General features: G+C 41.4%; 1 protein-coding gene across 1 annotated transcript; it reads right to left on the reverse strand.

Annotated features, from left to right (window-relative positions):
* Positions 1 to 1,249: 1,249 nt before the first annotated feature.
* LOC128982036 (uncharacterized) lies at positions 1,250 to 5,973 on the reverse strand. The gene is made up of 3 exons (XM_054401076.1): positions 4,474 to 5,973; positions 2,816 to 4,383; positions 1,250 to 1,358 (listed from the first exon to the last, which is right to left on the reverse strand). Exons 1-3 carry the CDS (start codon positions 5,971 to 5,973, stop codon positions 1,250 to 1,252), a joined length of 3,177 nt encoding a protein of 1,058 aa, XP_054257051.1.
* Between the last annotated feature and the right edge of the window lie 10,268 nt (positions 5,974 to 16,241).

Consider the following 16,241-nt stretch of genomic DNA (forward strand, 5'->3'; position numbering starts at 1 on the left):
CAGATAGCCTTTAGTAAAAACTCTTTTATACTTGCTAATCCTAACACTATCCCCCAGTTTAAATTTTGGTGCCACCCTTTTTCCCTTCTTGTTTATCCTTTTTAATATTTCCTTTACATTCTTTTGTTTCACATCTTTTGGTTTCATACCAATTGTTTTATGTACCGAGTTATTATATCGTTTGAGAATATCAGGAAGTAATGACAACCATTCATATGTACCCTTTGTGGTAAACTCTTTCCACATCCACTGTTTCAAAGTTCTGTTATATCTTTCCACGATACTAGCTTTTAAATCAGAAAACGTAGAATAATGGTTAATTTTATACTTTTTCATGAGAGCACCAATATGTTTATTAAACCATTCGGTTCCTTGATCGGTTTGAAAGTGTTTCATCTTATGTTTTATCAAAATAGGTTCAAGTGCCTTGGCAACTGCCGGACCTGTCTTATCTTTTAACGGGACTGCAAACCCGAGTTTTGAAAAACAATTGATCATAGTCATGATATACCGATTACCTTTATTTAGCTTTGCATAAGGCTGCATCTCTACGAGATCGGCCTGGTACAAATCATTCAACCCTTTAAGAGTCACTTTCCGTCTAGTGTAATTTTTTCTAGCAGGTTTGTGTAGCTCTTCAGCTATAGCACGTCTGACATCCATTGTTAAAATGATACAACTTGACAGTGTATTGATAATTTATTAAGTTTTTATAAATGCTGCGGCCCCTCCACCGCCGCAGCTCGTGATGGCCTCCAAAAACAAACTAGTTGCCACCTCCGTTTATTTTTTTTGTTTTACAAACATTTAGTTTTTACAATATTTACAAGTGACTTTATGGAAGATAAATAACGGATTCATACAAATGCGACATGTTTCTTTGGGGACTTTAAACTTTGGATACATGTAGTTACCTCTTCGCTTTAAGCGAGAAGGAAGATCAACCATTCTTCCACAGTCAATACATAACCTACTAGAGCCTCTAAAAGACTCGTAGTAATTTAGGGTTACATAACCACAGTTTTCTCTATGACAGTTCAAAATGTCCTGCCTTAGCGTTGATGGAAGATCAACACTTTCTTTTACATAAGGGAAAAGGATAACGTTTGTGCAAATTTCCCTAATTGAAAGCTCAGACAAGGACAACATGATGGCAAGAAGGTTCCAAATAGAATAGTCTTTTTATTTGCCCCCCAGAAAAGCTGCGGCCCCTCCACCGCCGCAGCTCGTGACGGCCTCCAAAAACAAACTAGTTGCCGTCTCCGTTCCCCAAAATTTCTCTTACCACCTTCTCAAGGATGGGATCAAGGATTGTAGACAGGAACATCTTCTCAATCTGGTCCAGTTGTATAGACGTGCTGCACAGATGGTGCATCTATCTCTTGGAGTCTTAAATTTTGGTACACATACAATTGTTCCAAACCGTCGAAAAGAAATATTCGCTGCCTCTCCACAATCCTTACAAAACTCTTCATTGTCGAGAAAACAAATATGGTAGTAGACATAGCCACAGTTTTCATGGTGGTAATTGAATATGTAATCTTTAATCACAGGTGGGATTGCTGCTTGCTTTACAGCATTTAAAAGAAACATGTTATCAGTAATTGTTCTAGCTGAGAGCTCAAGTAGGGACAACATGGTGGCGAGAAGGTTCCAAGTGGAATGACACTCACCCCTCCACACATGGTTTACGGGCCTTTCGGCCGCGCCAGTGACCTTCATACATGGTTTAGAGGCTTTTTAGTCAGCCGTGCCAGTGACCTTCACACATGGTTTACGGGCTTTTTAGTCAGCCGCGCCAGTGACCATCATTCACACATGTACAAGGAGTAGCTCAAGTCCCTCCAGATTTGAGCGCCTCAATGTACAAACACATTCAAAAATAGCCCCACTCCAGTTGGATCCCAGCCACCATGTGTTTCGCATCGTGTTTTGGCTGGATATTCTCCATCAAGCGCGACGAGCCGTCGCCATTTATCGTCAAGACAAGAGTGGTATTTCTTAGGCCGGTGGAACCAATCTACGAAGAACTTCGACCCTTGGATCTCAGGCCACCACCGTTACCACCAAGAAACATAGAGTATGCCACCATAAAGGTATGTAGTGATAGTGGAGAGGGGAGCGCAACACATGTGCAGCATGTGCAACATGTGTTCAGTGTTTAACATGATCTCTCTGATGCTGGTCGTTAGTGATTTTGTTCAACATTATTTATATCGCAGAGTTTGTGAATTTTTGAATTTGAGTGAAGAAGACAACGATTCAGACACAGACTCGGAATTTGGGGTCAATTGGGGACCGGGAGGGTGGAACGGGTGGAACGAGGTGGATATTGGGGATTGGGGGGAGTGGAGTGACAGTGATAGTAGTGATTCAGGAGTTGAGATCTTGGTGAGTTTTTTGAATTTTAAACCCATATGGAAGTGTATCATAATTGCTACCATGTTTCCTTTTTGGCCCTGTAATTTTAAACTGTTTGACCTCACTGATTGTAACTATATTCCTATCCTTTGTTCGTCTGATTCTATTTTCCTCAATGTCCATTGTTTGTGCAGCATCACCAAGGACCATCTCTTTCAAACTGTCAAATCCAATCTTTTTAGAAGTTTTCATATTTAATGTAAGCCCTTTTACTTTACAAACGGGAATCAATTTTTGTTTGTTTGTTGACCACACGAGGTATGCATAGGTTTTTGGCCCTCCAGATACAAACTCTGTTATGTATGAACCTGGTCCATACTCGGCCAACTCATCGGTCATTTCCCCTAGATAATCTCCCGTGGGAACTCTGTACAAACCACCCTTGTATACATACAATACAGAATCAGTATCATAATACAACACTTGACCACCCAAGGCATCTAGATGCTCATAGAGCTTCAATCTCGCTTGGGCAGTAGTGTAAGCAGCCACCACGACATTAACATTTTGCAATGGCTCCCCAACCTCCTCAATGTACTCCCAGCTGACAACAAGAACCTCATCATTGACAATCTGTACTCTATTTACATCAATTTCCGGGCTAGTTAACATTTTGAAAAGTGTTTTTGGGTCCCTGACAATCGTAGCTTTGGTCTGATTTTCACGCTGTCCAAATTTTCCCCAAAATGAGTTCAACATAAGCTTAGCTAACGACCTTAAGCCACCATTTTTTACAATTTTGTCTTTTTCTAGTTGGACACCCTCTTTCTTAAAATAGTCGTCAATGTACTTGTTTTTGTCCTCGTCTGTTTCACACCAACCCGGGTACCCAGATGCTTCCTGTTTCATTTTTAAAAATTTATTTATAAAATCAGTGAACAATCCCCCATTTTCATATGTGGCCACCTTATACTCCCAAAGTTCATACATGTCAAGCACAACATAACCCTTTTCTACAGCTTTACGAACTTCGTCCATGGTCCAGGTCCCAATAAGTGCTCTGTCACCACTTTCGTGGTCGCAATCACTTTGAATCTGACCATCTCCACAAGTCGCGCACAAAACAAACATTAACTTGTCATTCATTTTGGCTGGGAGAACGGGGTGATAGAGCTCACGAGGTGGAAGTACTTTACACTTTAATAGACCCTCAACATTGAGACCTCTCTGTCTACACTCTTTGTCTCCTACATAGATCGTTGGATGGCCTACAGGGTACTTGCCATATTTACATACCCAGGGATAGAGAGAGCATACATCCACGTACTCAATAGTTTCCCCTTCGGCGCATTTGTGATAGGTTTTGGCATTCCCGGTTCGGCCCCCAAAAAATGCTTGCCTCGGATTCAGAGGTAAATTGTTGAGGATCGGCAACTTTTCTAGGTGTTTCAGGTTTTCTGTCTTTTTTAACTTTCTAAACTCACATTCCCACATTTGTACAACGTTATCACCCAACTTTGCTATTTTAGATTTAGTCCGTTCATATCGCAAATGGAGTGAGTCAGAGGGGTCCTCTTTCAAAGCAAGTTCACGGTCATAGGGAAAGCATTTAGGGCAGCCATGGAAGTAGCATCCTTGAAATTCGTAAATATTTTGACCGTCAAACCCGTCAACTTTCATTCCATTGATCTTAACTTCTTTTCCACGGCCAGCGTGTTCAATTCTAACTCCACGTTTGCCCTCTTCCCACGATAGCCACTGTAACGCAATAGCCGACTGAGCGTCTGTAAGCCTATAGCCGTTTTTAGGAACGATGCCTATAGTATTTTTCTTCAAAAAGTTCCGACGGAAGGCCAGGTTACAAGCACTGGCAATGGTTACAGCTTCAAGAAACGGGTCAACATTACACTCTTGCAGGAAAATTGAACGGAACTTTAAGCAAGCTTGGGCCAAGATATCAACGTCCGACATACAGTACTCTAGGATTTCTTTTTTAAAGTCAAATGTAACGTGGTTTGCAACCTGATCATTATACCAGTTTTCAAAATCTTTGTGTGATTTTTCAAACATAGATTCTGGGCAGTAAAACTTTTTTTCCGGCATAGGGCCCACATAATTTTGATTCTTAAGGGTGTTGAAGAGGTGGGGGAAATAGCCTTTCTTCTTTTCCGGGGGCAAGTCAAAGGCTTTGGGCAGTGCAGCAAGAGGCATGGGGAAATAACTAAGTGAATCAACAAACCTCACATTGTCAATCTCCATCAAAATGACCTTAGTTCCCCGCATTACAAGTTTCGGAGTAAACTTTGTATCCTCCAGCACATATTTGAGCAAAAACTGGAAATCAAAGCCCTGCCCATTGTGTGCAATGACACAGACATCTTTAAAATTTCTACGGACTTGCATCACATAGTCCATGAACTGAGTGACTGGTTCAGAACTAAACACTCGTGTACGATTTTTACAAGCCATACAAAATTTAGCCTCAATACACTGATAGCAAAACTGTTGTGACACACACAAGTTCACTTGATGCAATTTAGACTCAGGATCTGAGGGCAGGGACTCGTCTTGACGGGTTTCTAAGTCAAAGAAAATAAACAAAAAGTCTTTGGATTTAGGCTTTCTTGTGTCTGGTTTCATATAGCATTTGTGGTTAGGTTCTTCAAATGAACTGCAAGGTTTGCAATATACTTCACCACATTTATGAGGCTTAGATCGATCTCTAATCCAAACCAATTTCCCACAGTCTAGACATTTCTTTACATTTTTACATCTATCAGCTTGATGCGCGATAAAACATCTCTGATTTTTATAAGTCATGTTACATTTAGGGCACAGAACACCACCACTCTCCACTACACAGGGAGGTGAGATAGTTTGACACTGTGGGCAAATGTTTGAGCAACGATGCTCTCTTTTATGGTCGTAGGGTACATGACAGGCTTCACAGAAATAATTACAAACAAAAGCAGCAGTCAAGCAATTAATCACATTGTAGTGTCCATTGTGAAACAACAAGTTAATTTTGAACTTTGGGTTCTCTACATTTCCCTCAAAGTAGACATCACGTCCTTTCCTGTCATAGTTATAAACAACAATTTTGTAGTCCCTCAAAAACCCTTGAAATTTTTCAAGTTCTGGGATGCCAGCTCCACCTTCTGGCATTTCAACCCTAGCTCGACACACAAGTTCTTGAGCCCTAACAGTCTGTCTTTTTCCATCATCTTTCCTTACTGCGTTGTAAAGGGGGTCTTTGGTTACATTGGCCATAGCCACTACAATTGCACGGGGAAGACACAATTTATCTTTATTATTAATGACAACAATTCCCCGTCTTGCCTTGCATTCCTCGTCAAACGTATTGTAAAACCCTGGTCTTACCCTTCCAGAACCTACAGGAAGGTTAATTCTAGTGCATTCCACTTTAAAGGTGTCGGTAGATTTGATGGATTCAGAGTTTGATTGCACAATACCGCCAAAGATTTGCCACAAAACGTTTTCATCAATTTCAGTAGCCGGACGAAAATTTACATAGCCTGGTGCTTTTGATTTCAAGTTGAGACTCTCCAAAGTAAACCCAAGTTGATCATTTTCAAAAGCTTGTTCTTTCATACTATTTACAATTTGTGCAAACCCCTGTCTCAACCAATCAATCTCATTAGTCTCTGGAGGCGGATTGGTGAATTTAAATACAGTTTTACTCCCATACAATCTAAATTTATTTACATAAGTTTGATCAGTACTAATCAAATTAACAGGCTCAACTACTTTTACGGGTTCAACTACTTCATCAGATACGTTATCAGCCATACTAACATCCATCGTCGTCAAACGCCTAGAGCAAAGTAAAAGGGACGCGGAGACCCAAGATCTAGAGGGGGCACAGTCTGCGCGCGCACACAGCTAAATATAGCACACCGATTGCACACTACAACACAGAGACACAAGATGTGGTGGGGACAAAGCTGCGCGCACACAAAGCTAAATATAGCACACCGATTGCGCAATACGTTACACTAAAGAAACAAAGTTCACTTACCACTGATGTACCATAAATAATCAGACTAACATTTAACACTAGAAATAACTTGCAAACATAACCTCAAAACATCAAACACAAGAGCACACGTCCAACACGTTCAATTGCCAAGAGCAAAGTGAAAGAAAATAAGTACTGAAAAGTTTAAATAGCTAAAATTGGCCAATCACACAACAGATCCCCTATTTATGACCAATCAGGTACAAGCTTATTACAACCAATCAGCAACCAGGATACACACCTTTAATACTTCCTTGTTTTGTTACAGAACCGTGACGATGAAGAAGAAGAAGAAGATTTGTAGTATTTGTAAATATGTTTAAACGTATGTAAATATAAATCGTAGATGTAGCGGCATTAAAACATATTTTAAATCAAACAATCTGTGTAATTATTCAGGACATATAACTCAGTGGAGGCTATTTCATTTAACAAGAGTTGATCATTACGGAGGTTACATAAGCTGGCGGGAACCTACGCAATACGTAAAGTGAAGCTTGGTGGGAAGGTGAGGTTACGTTGTTTGGCGGGAATCGGCGGAGAAGAAGTAAGGTTTTTTTCGTTTAGCGCGAAAGTCACTTGGCGGGAAGGTGATTTTTTTCGTTTGGCGCGAAAGTGAGGTTATGTTACTTGGCGGGAAGGTGATTTTTTTTTCGTTTGGCGCAAAAACAAAAGTGAGGTTATGTTACTTGGCGGGAAGGTGATTTTTTTTCGTTTGGCGCGAAAACAAAAGTGAGGTTATGTTACTTGGCGGGAAGGTGATTTTTTTCGTTTGGCGCGAAAATAAATGTGAGGTTATGTTACTTGGCGGGAAGGTGAAGTTTTTTTCGTTTGGCACGAAAGTGAGGTTATGTTACTTGGCGGGAAGGTGAAGTTTTTTTCGTTTGGAGGGAACCTACGTATGCAATACGTAAAGTGAGGTTAGATGTTTGGCGCGAAAACAAAAGTGAGGTTAGACCACGTGGGACACCAGAGGTTAGACCACGTGGGGCAAAAGGGGGCGTGGCCTAGGGGGAGGGGTGGGGATGAAATGCTGCTCTCTGATTGGTCCCCGCAAGAGCTGGGTAGCCTACTACTCTGGGCATAACTATTGGATAGTTAGGACGAAGCCCGAGTTGCGTAGTCAGCAACGACCCCCTAGGAGTGTGGAGAATCGGCGTAGGCCTGGTAGTGATTATTGCACGTTTGTTTTGGTGACTTGTTTTTGACTTGTTCACAGTGCCCGTGTATGAGCCAGTCCTATACCGGTTAGACCCGGCTTTTGGCCTAGTGGTTTCCCTGACCTTATCGCAGACCCTGGAATTTTACCCAGCCATCGTAGGCTGAGCTATCCCCGGCAAACGACTGCTGACTGCTGCACTTTTAATATTTATTTTTCCAGTGCAGAACATTGCGTCGCAAGATGGCGCCCGAACAGGGACTGAGGTTGGCAGTGGTGCTGAGTTGCTGACGTATTAACGGCGCCCGAACAAAATAATTTTATTTGTGCAGATTTGCTGCGGACTTGTGCAGATTGGCTGCGGACCTGAGCTGTTGAGCAGAGTTTTAGGCAGACCTGCTGTGATTTTATAGTCGGTTGGGTAGGCCTAACCTGTTTTCTTTTACAGCGTGGTGTGTTGTGAACCCTAATTTATTTAGTGGTTGTATACATAGATATTAGTTAGTAATTTTAATTTTGCTAATTAATTGAGCCTTATCATTGGATATTATTCGAGTGAGAACCCTTATTGTGTATTTGTGGTTTGACTTTCACACCCATAATTGGTTTGATTTATTATTTTGCTAATTAATTGAGCTTTATCATCGAATATTATTTGAGTGAGAACCCTTATTGTGTATTTGTGGTTTGACTTTCACACCCATAATTGGTTTGATTTATTATTTTGCTAATTAATTGAGCTTTATCATCGAATATTATTTGAGTGAGAACCCTTATTGTGTATTTGTGGTTTGACTTTCACACCTATAATCGGTTTGATTTATTATAACGGTGTTAAATATATTTTAATTGGTTACGCCCTTATTTTTGCGGATTTGTCGTGGTGTTTTGAATTTTAAATATGGTTGTGACTACGAGTACGACGTCTGTGCTGGGCGGTACGCCTATTACGTCTGCTATTGCTACGACGAGTTCTGGGGTTAGCTCCGAACTGTCGGTGATGACGACATCGTCATTGTGGCCGGCGTCTTCGCCCGTTTGGCCGACAATTTCTTCGGTAGTGGCTACGACGGTGACAACTTCGTTGACCTATTCCGCGCCAGCGACTTTGTCCTTGGGGTCGCAGCCCCGGGACGTTCGCGTGGGATGGATCTATGACCTCTCGAAAGGGGAGCTCATGAGGACGATGGACCAGTATGGTTTGGTGACCACTGGTACTTCTGCGGAATTACGGCAGCGATTCTCGTCGTTTTGGAAGCAGCGGAATGCCCGTCGGTACAGCGATGATAGGCTGTGTACAGCTGGGGCTGCTGCACCGACATATTTACCGCCCGCTACTACAACTGTGGAGCTTCCTGACCCCCTGAGAACCGTACCTCAGGTACTGGGTAATGCGGAATCGAATCAAGCAGAGATAGTGGGACTTAGCAGGGAGTTAGAGGTGGTTAAAGAGATCCTTGGGTTGTCTTTGGAGACTGATACCCGGACTCTTAGAGAACATCTGGCATCGGTGGTGCGACAGGCGAGAGGCTCGCCGAGTAATGGGGTCGGCTATGGGTTCGAAAGACCCGCCAACCCTACGTCCCCTGTGGTGGCTGCTCCAATGCCTACCTTTGGGTTACCTAGTAGACCCGAGGGATGGCAGCGGCCCAATGATATTTCTGAGAGACCAGCCCGGCCTTCTAGCTTGGAGCTGCCACGAGGCTCGGATATGCTCTCAAATGAGGCCAGCAGGGTGGAGCCAAAGGATTGCTCCAAAGTATGCAACACGGTACGGAAGTGGGGTTTAAGGTTTGATGGCCGACGAGACCCTGTGTCGTTCCTGGAGCGCCTTGAAGAGCTGATGGTCTCGTACTCTATAACATCAGAGGACCTGCTCAGAGCGCTGCCGGAGCTGTTGCAAGGCTCAGCGCTTCTATGGTACAGGAATTGCAAGGAGCTCCTGTATTCATTTGAAGCTTTTCGGCATCAATTTGAGATCCAGTTCCTTCCACCTGGTTATCAGAGGAATTTGGATGAGGAGATCCGGAAAAGGACACAGGGTGAAGGCGAGCACTTCCGGGACTACGTGGTTGCTATAAGTACCTTGCTTAGGCGTAGCGGTACGTTGTCCGAGCATGGTAGATTGGACTTGATCTACAACAACATGCGACCAGAGTACAAACTCATGGTGCGACGGCGGGACTTCCGCAATCTGGCCGAGATGGTTGAGTTGGCCGAAGACTACGAGGCCTATTTGCGAGAGAAGGCCGCCTTCCGACCTCCTCCTTCACCAAACGTAGCGCTGGTTTTGGAAACCGCCTATGTTCCCAAGAAGAAGGCTGAGAAGTGTTTTGAAACGGCCGCGGTCGAAAGACATAATTTTCAGAGACCATCCCTTGAGGCCAAGTCGATTGGGCAGCGAGTAGATTTTGACTCTAACCGGGTCCGTGAACAAAGGCCCGTAATGACTAGGGAAGTTGCAGATGGTGCAAAGGATGTACGTTGTTTTAGGTGCCAGGAGATTGGTCACTTTGCCAGAGGTTGTGGCAAACTGAGGACCGTCTCCTGTTTTGGATGTGGGAAACCTGGTTTTACTGTGAACCAGTGTGGATGTCGTGCGGGAAACGGCAGGCCAGCTCAGACATCAGGAGGTCAACTGAGCGAGGCCACCCGAAACGAACGACCTCAGAAGAGTGGTCCGAGTGGCTCGGAATACTGAACAGCTTGGTTGGTGGAGTGGAGGAGGACCAGCTGATGTCGGAGTCAAGGCCCTTTGTGGAAGTTGTGCTGATGGGCAGCGTTTTTAAGGCATTATTGGACACTGGCTCCGTAGTTAGCTTGGTTGGGCGAGGAGTCGCCAACCATCTTCAACGCCAGGGGGTAGAGCCTGTTAAGAAACCCGCTCCTCTAAGGATGGCAGATGGGTCACGGTCGAGGGCCGAGTATTCGTTTCGGCTAGCAGGAGAAGCTGCGGGAAGACGGTGGATAGGGGATGCCTTGTATGTCCCCACTCTCACCACGGACATGATTCTGGGTATGGATGTCATCCGAGACCTCGGATTGGTGACGTGTGGGACAGAGGTAGTAAGAATGGGCGTGGGTGATGACTGTTCTGGCCAAGGTGGCCGCATGGACAGTGTCAAAATTGGTGACGAAGACCCCGAAGGCCCTTGCCATGGAAATCCCCGTCTGGTTCCTGATGCCAAATCATTCAGCACCACGTTGGCTGGTAGTGGCGAGTAGAAGAGTTTTTCTTTGTTTTGCTTTGAGACCCGTGGTAAAAGAGGAATCATTGGGTTAAGAGCCGGAGTATTTTGTTTTGGCCGGAGTTCAAAGATTTTTTTTCTTTTTGGCCGTTTTCTTTTTTTTCATCCCGATGTAAGTGGGGGATGTAACGAGTTATTTTTCCTAGGGGGGTAAATATTTGCTATTTGGCCGCGCACCGATTGTTGAGGTAGGCAAGCGGCGGCGGCGAACCTGGCTAGCGCCCTTTGACCCGGCTTATCAGTGCCGATAAGCATGGGATATCCTAGTTTCTCAGGATAGCCTAGGACAGACATTCTAGTCGTGGATCCCGTGCAGTGAAGAGCGAGCGTGTGTCTAGTGAGACGTCCAGTGGTGTACGTGACAGTGGTGTCGGAGTATGCTGGTGGTGTGATCGCGCCGAGTGTTGGTGTAAGTTGGGTACAGACCCACTATTGGTGAGTGGACGACGTTCCTTACGTTTTGGTTTAAGAGCTGATAGTTGTTACTAAAACATTCATCTCTGATTTCATTGTTTGAGTTGTAACCGTGCTAGTCAAAGCCTGACGATAGTTAGGATTTATTTATTAGTCAGGAATAATATTAAAGTATATTCCTGACGGTTCTGGGCAGGTGCCAGAGCGCAAATAATATAATTTAATCGACTGTAGTAGATATTATTTTGCGTTGTACCTAGAGTTAGTTATATTACTAATAACTCTGAGGCCCGACAAACCTAGGCTGCACGATTTAGCGTGCGTAGTTGGAAGCACGAGGCCAGTAGGCTAGTAGCTAATATTATTAGCCGATTAACAGAAGCCCAGCTAAGTAATATAAAGTTGGTAGTAGCAGTAGCAGTAGTAGGGTTGTTGTTGATTAATCATTTGATTATTTTAATTTAACCTGAACAGCTGGCTTAGTAATCCAACACGTTAGCTTGGTAGCTTGGATAGCGGAGTACCGGCTATCAGATAATATATTTATCTAGTGTTTGGAACGTAGTTAATATTTATTTATCTGCTACTAAGTAGCTCAATATTTTAATAGTGCAATTGCCATTTAGTTTTGCTTGTTTGGCTTGGTATTTATTGAGACCAGCTACTAGTGGTGTAGTCACTCGACCTATAGTGTACTTGTATATTATTATGTGGTACGATTATTGAGTGAACTGTTTGATTGTTAGCTTGGGCATTAGAGTTGTGTATTGGATTATAGTGGCCTAGTAGACCCCGCCTGGTGATAACTCGCGTTGTGGTTTTTATTGGCAAGTCGTCGTGTAACTCACCGTGTTTTAGGCACTCTGGGCATAACTATTGGATAGTTAGGACGAAGCCCGAGTTGCGTAGTCAGCAACGACCCCCTAGGAGTGTGGAGAATCGGCGTAGGCCTGGTAGTGATTATTGCACGTTTGTTTTGGTGACTTGTTTTTGACTTGTTCACAGTGCCCGTGTATGAGCCAGTCCTATACCGGTTAGACCCGGCTTTTGGCCTAGTGGTTTCCCTGACCTTATCGCAGACCCTGGAATTTTACCCAGCCATCGTAGGCTGAGCTATCCCCGGCAAACGACTGCTGACTGCTGCACTTTTAATATTTATTTTTCCAGTGCAGAACATTGCGTCGCAAAGACATCCCTCTAAATATTAAGACATCCCTCCAAATAACAAGACATCCCTCTAAATATTAAGACATCCCTCTAAATAACAAGACATCCCTCTAAATATTAAGACATCCCTTTAAATAACAAGACATCTCTCTAAATAACAAGACATCCCTCTAAATAACAAGACATCCCACTAAATAACAAGACATCCCTCTAAATAACAAGACATCCCTTTTAAATAACAAGACATTCCTCTAAATAACAAGACATCCCTCTAAATAACAAGACATCCCTCCAAATAACAAGAAATCCCTCAAAATAGCAAGACATCCCTCTAAATATTAAGACATCCCTTCAAATAACAAGACATCCCTCTAAATAACAAGACATCCCTCTAAATAACAAGACATCCCTCTAAATAAAAAGACATCCCTCTAAATAACTAGACATCCCTCCAAATACCAAGACATCCCTCTAAATAACAAGACATCCCTCTAAATAAAAAGACATCCCTCTAAATAACTAGACATCCCTCCAAATACCAAGACATCCCTCTAAATAACAAGACATCCCTCTAAATAACAAGACATACCTCCAAATAACAAGACATCCCTCTAAATTATAAGACATCCCTCTTAATAACAAGCATCCCTCCAAATAACAAGACATCCCTCTAAATAACAAGACATCCCTCCAAATATGAAGACATCCCTCCAAATATTAAGACATCCCTCTAAATAACAAGACATCCCTCTAAATAACAAGACATCTCTCTAAATATTAAGACATCCCTTCAAATAACAAGACATCCCTCTAAATAACAAGACATCCCTCTAAATAACAAGACATCCCTCTAAATAACAAGACATCCCTCTAAATAACAAGACATCCCTCTAAAAAACAAGACATCCCTCTAAATATTAAGACATCAATCTAAATAACAAGACATCTCTCCAAATAACAAGACAACCCTCTAAAAAACAAAAAAACCCTCTAAATAACAAGACATCCCTCTAAATAACAAGACATCCCACTAAAAAACAAGACATCCCTCTAAATATTAAGACATCCCTCTAAATAACAAGACATCCCTCCAAATATTAAGACATCCCTCTAAATAACAAGACATCCCTCTAATAAACTAGACATTCCGCTAAATATTAAGACATCCCTCTAAATAACAAGACATCCCTCCAAATACCAAGACATCCCTCTAAATATTAAGACATCCCTCCAAATAACAAGAAAACCCTTTAAAAAACAAGACATCCCTCTAAATAACAAGACATCCCTCTAAATAACAAGACATCCCTCCAAATAACAAGACATCCCTCTAAATATTAAGACATCCCTCTAAATAACAAGACATCCCTCTAAATATTAAGACATCCCTTTAAATAACAAGACATCTCTCTAAATAACAAGACATCCCTCTAAATAACAAGACATCCCACTAAATAACAAGACGTCCCTCTAAATAACAAGACATCCCTTTTAAATAACAAGACATTCCTCTAAATAACAAGACATCCCTCTAAATAACAAGACATCCCTCCAAATAAAAAGACATCCCTCTAAATAGCAAGACATCCCTCTAAATAACAAGACATCCCTCCAAATAACAAGATATCCCTCTAAATAACAAGACATTCCTCCAAATAACAAGACTTCCCTCCAAATAAGAAGACATCCCTCTAAATAACAAGACATCCCTCTAAATAACAAGACATCCCTCTAAATACCAAGACATCCCTCTAAATATTAAGACATCCCTCCAAATAACAAGACAACCCTTTAAAAAACAAGACATCCCTCTAAATAACAAGACATCCCTCTAAATAACAAGACATCCCTCTAAATATTAAGACATCCCTTCAAATAACAAGACATCCCTCTAAATATTAAAACATCCCTCTAAATAACAAGACATCCCTCTAAATATTAAGACATCCCTTAAAATAACAAGACATCTCTCTAAATAACAAGACATCCCTCTAAATAACAAGACATTCCTCTAAATATTAAGACATCCCTCCAAATAACAAGACATTCCTTTTAAATATTAAGACATCCCTCTAAATAACAAGACATCCCTCTAAATATTAAGACATCCCTTTAAATAACAAGACATCTCTCTAAATAACAAGACATCCCTCTAAATAACAAGACATCCCACTAAATAACAAGACATCCCTCTAAATAACAAGACATCCCTTTTAAATAACAAGACATTCCTCTAAATAACAAGACATCCCTCTAAATAACAAGACATCCCTCCAAATAACAAGAAATCCCTCAAAATAGCAAGACATCCCTCTAAATATTAAGACATCCCTTCAAATAACAAGACATCCCTCTAAATAACAAGACATCCCTCTAAATAACAAGACATCCCTCTAAATAAAAAGACATCCCTCTAAATAACTAGACATCCCTCCAAATACCAAGACATTCCTCTAAATAACAAGACATCCCTCTAAATAAAAAGACATCCCTTTAAATAACTAGACATCCCTCCAAATACCAAGACATCCCTCTAAATAACAAGACATCCCTCTAAATACTAAGACATACCTCCAAATAACAAGACATCCCTCTAAATTATAAGACATCCCTCTTAATAACAAGCATCCCTCCAAATAACAAGACATCCCTCTAAATAACAAGACATCCCTCCAAATATGAAGACATCCCTCCAAACATGAAGACATCCCTCTAAATAACAAGACATCCCTCTAAATAACAAGACATCCCTCTAAATAACAAGACATCTCTCTAAATATTAAGACATCCCTTCAAATAACAAGACATCCCTCTAAATAACAAGACATCCCTCTAAATAACAAGACATCCCTCTAAATAACAAGACATCCCTCTAAATAACAAGACATCCCTCTAAATAACAAGACATCCCTTTTAAATAACAAGACATTCCTCTAAATAACAAGACATCCCTCTAAATAACAAGGAATCCCTCCAAATAAAAAGACATCCCTCTAAATATTAAGACATCAATCTAAATAACAAGACATCCCTCCAAATAACAAGACAACCCTCTAAAAAACAAAAAAAACCCTCTAAATAACAAGACATCTCTCTAAAAAACAAGACATCCCTCTAAATATCAAGACATCCCTCTAAATAACAAGACATCCATCTATATAACAAGACATTCCTCTAAATATTAAGACATCCCTCTAAATAACAAGACATACCTGTAAATAACAAGACATCCCTCTAAATAACAAGACATCCCATCTAAATTACAAGACAACCCTCTAAAAAACAAGACATCCCTTAAGACATTCCGCTAAATATTAAGACATCCCTCTAAATAACAAGACATCCCTCTAAATAGCAAGACATCCCTCTAAATATTAAGACATCCCTCCAAATAACAAGACAACCCTTTAAAAAACAAGACATCCCTCTAAATAACAAGACATCCCTCTAAATAACAAGACATCCCTCTAAATAACAAGACATCCCTCTAAATATTAAGACATCCCTTCAAATAACAAGACATCCCTCTAAATATTAAGACATCCCTCTAAATAACAAGACATCCCTCTAAATATTAAGACATCCCTTTAAATAACAAGACATCTCTCTAAATAACAAGACATCCCTCTAAATAACAAGACATCCCACTAAATAACAAGACATCCCTCTAAATAACAAGACATCCCTTTTAAATAACAAGACATTCCTCTAAATAACAAGACATCCCTCTAAATAACAAGACATCCCTCCAAATAAAAAGACATCCCTCTAAATAGCAAGACATCCCTCTAATAAACAAGACATTCCGCTAAATATTAAGACATCCCTCTAAATATTAAGACATCCCTTTAAA

Source organism: Macrosteles quadrilineatus, unplaced genomic scaffold (genome assembly GCF_028750875.1).
Source record: "Macrosteles quadrilineatus isolate MER2022 unplaced genomic scaffold, UCM_ALF_1.0 Scaffold_87__1_contigs__length_435612, whole genome shotgun sequence".
Lineage (NCBI taxonomy): Eukaryota > Metazoa > Arthropoda > Insecta > Hemiptera > Cicadellidae > Macrosteles > Macrosteles quadrilineatus.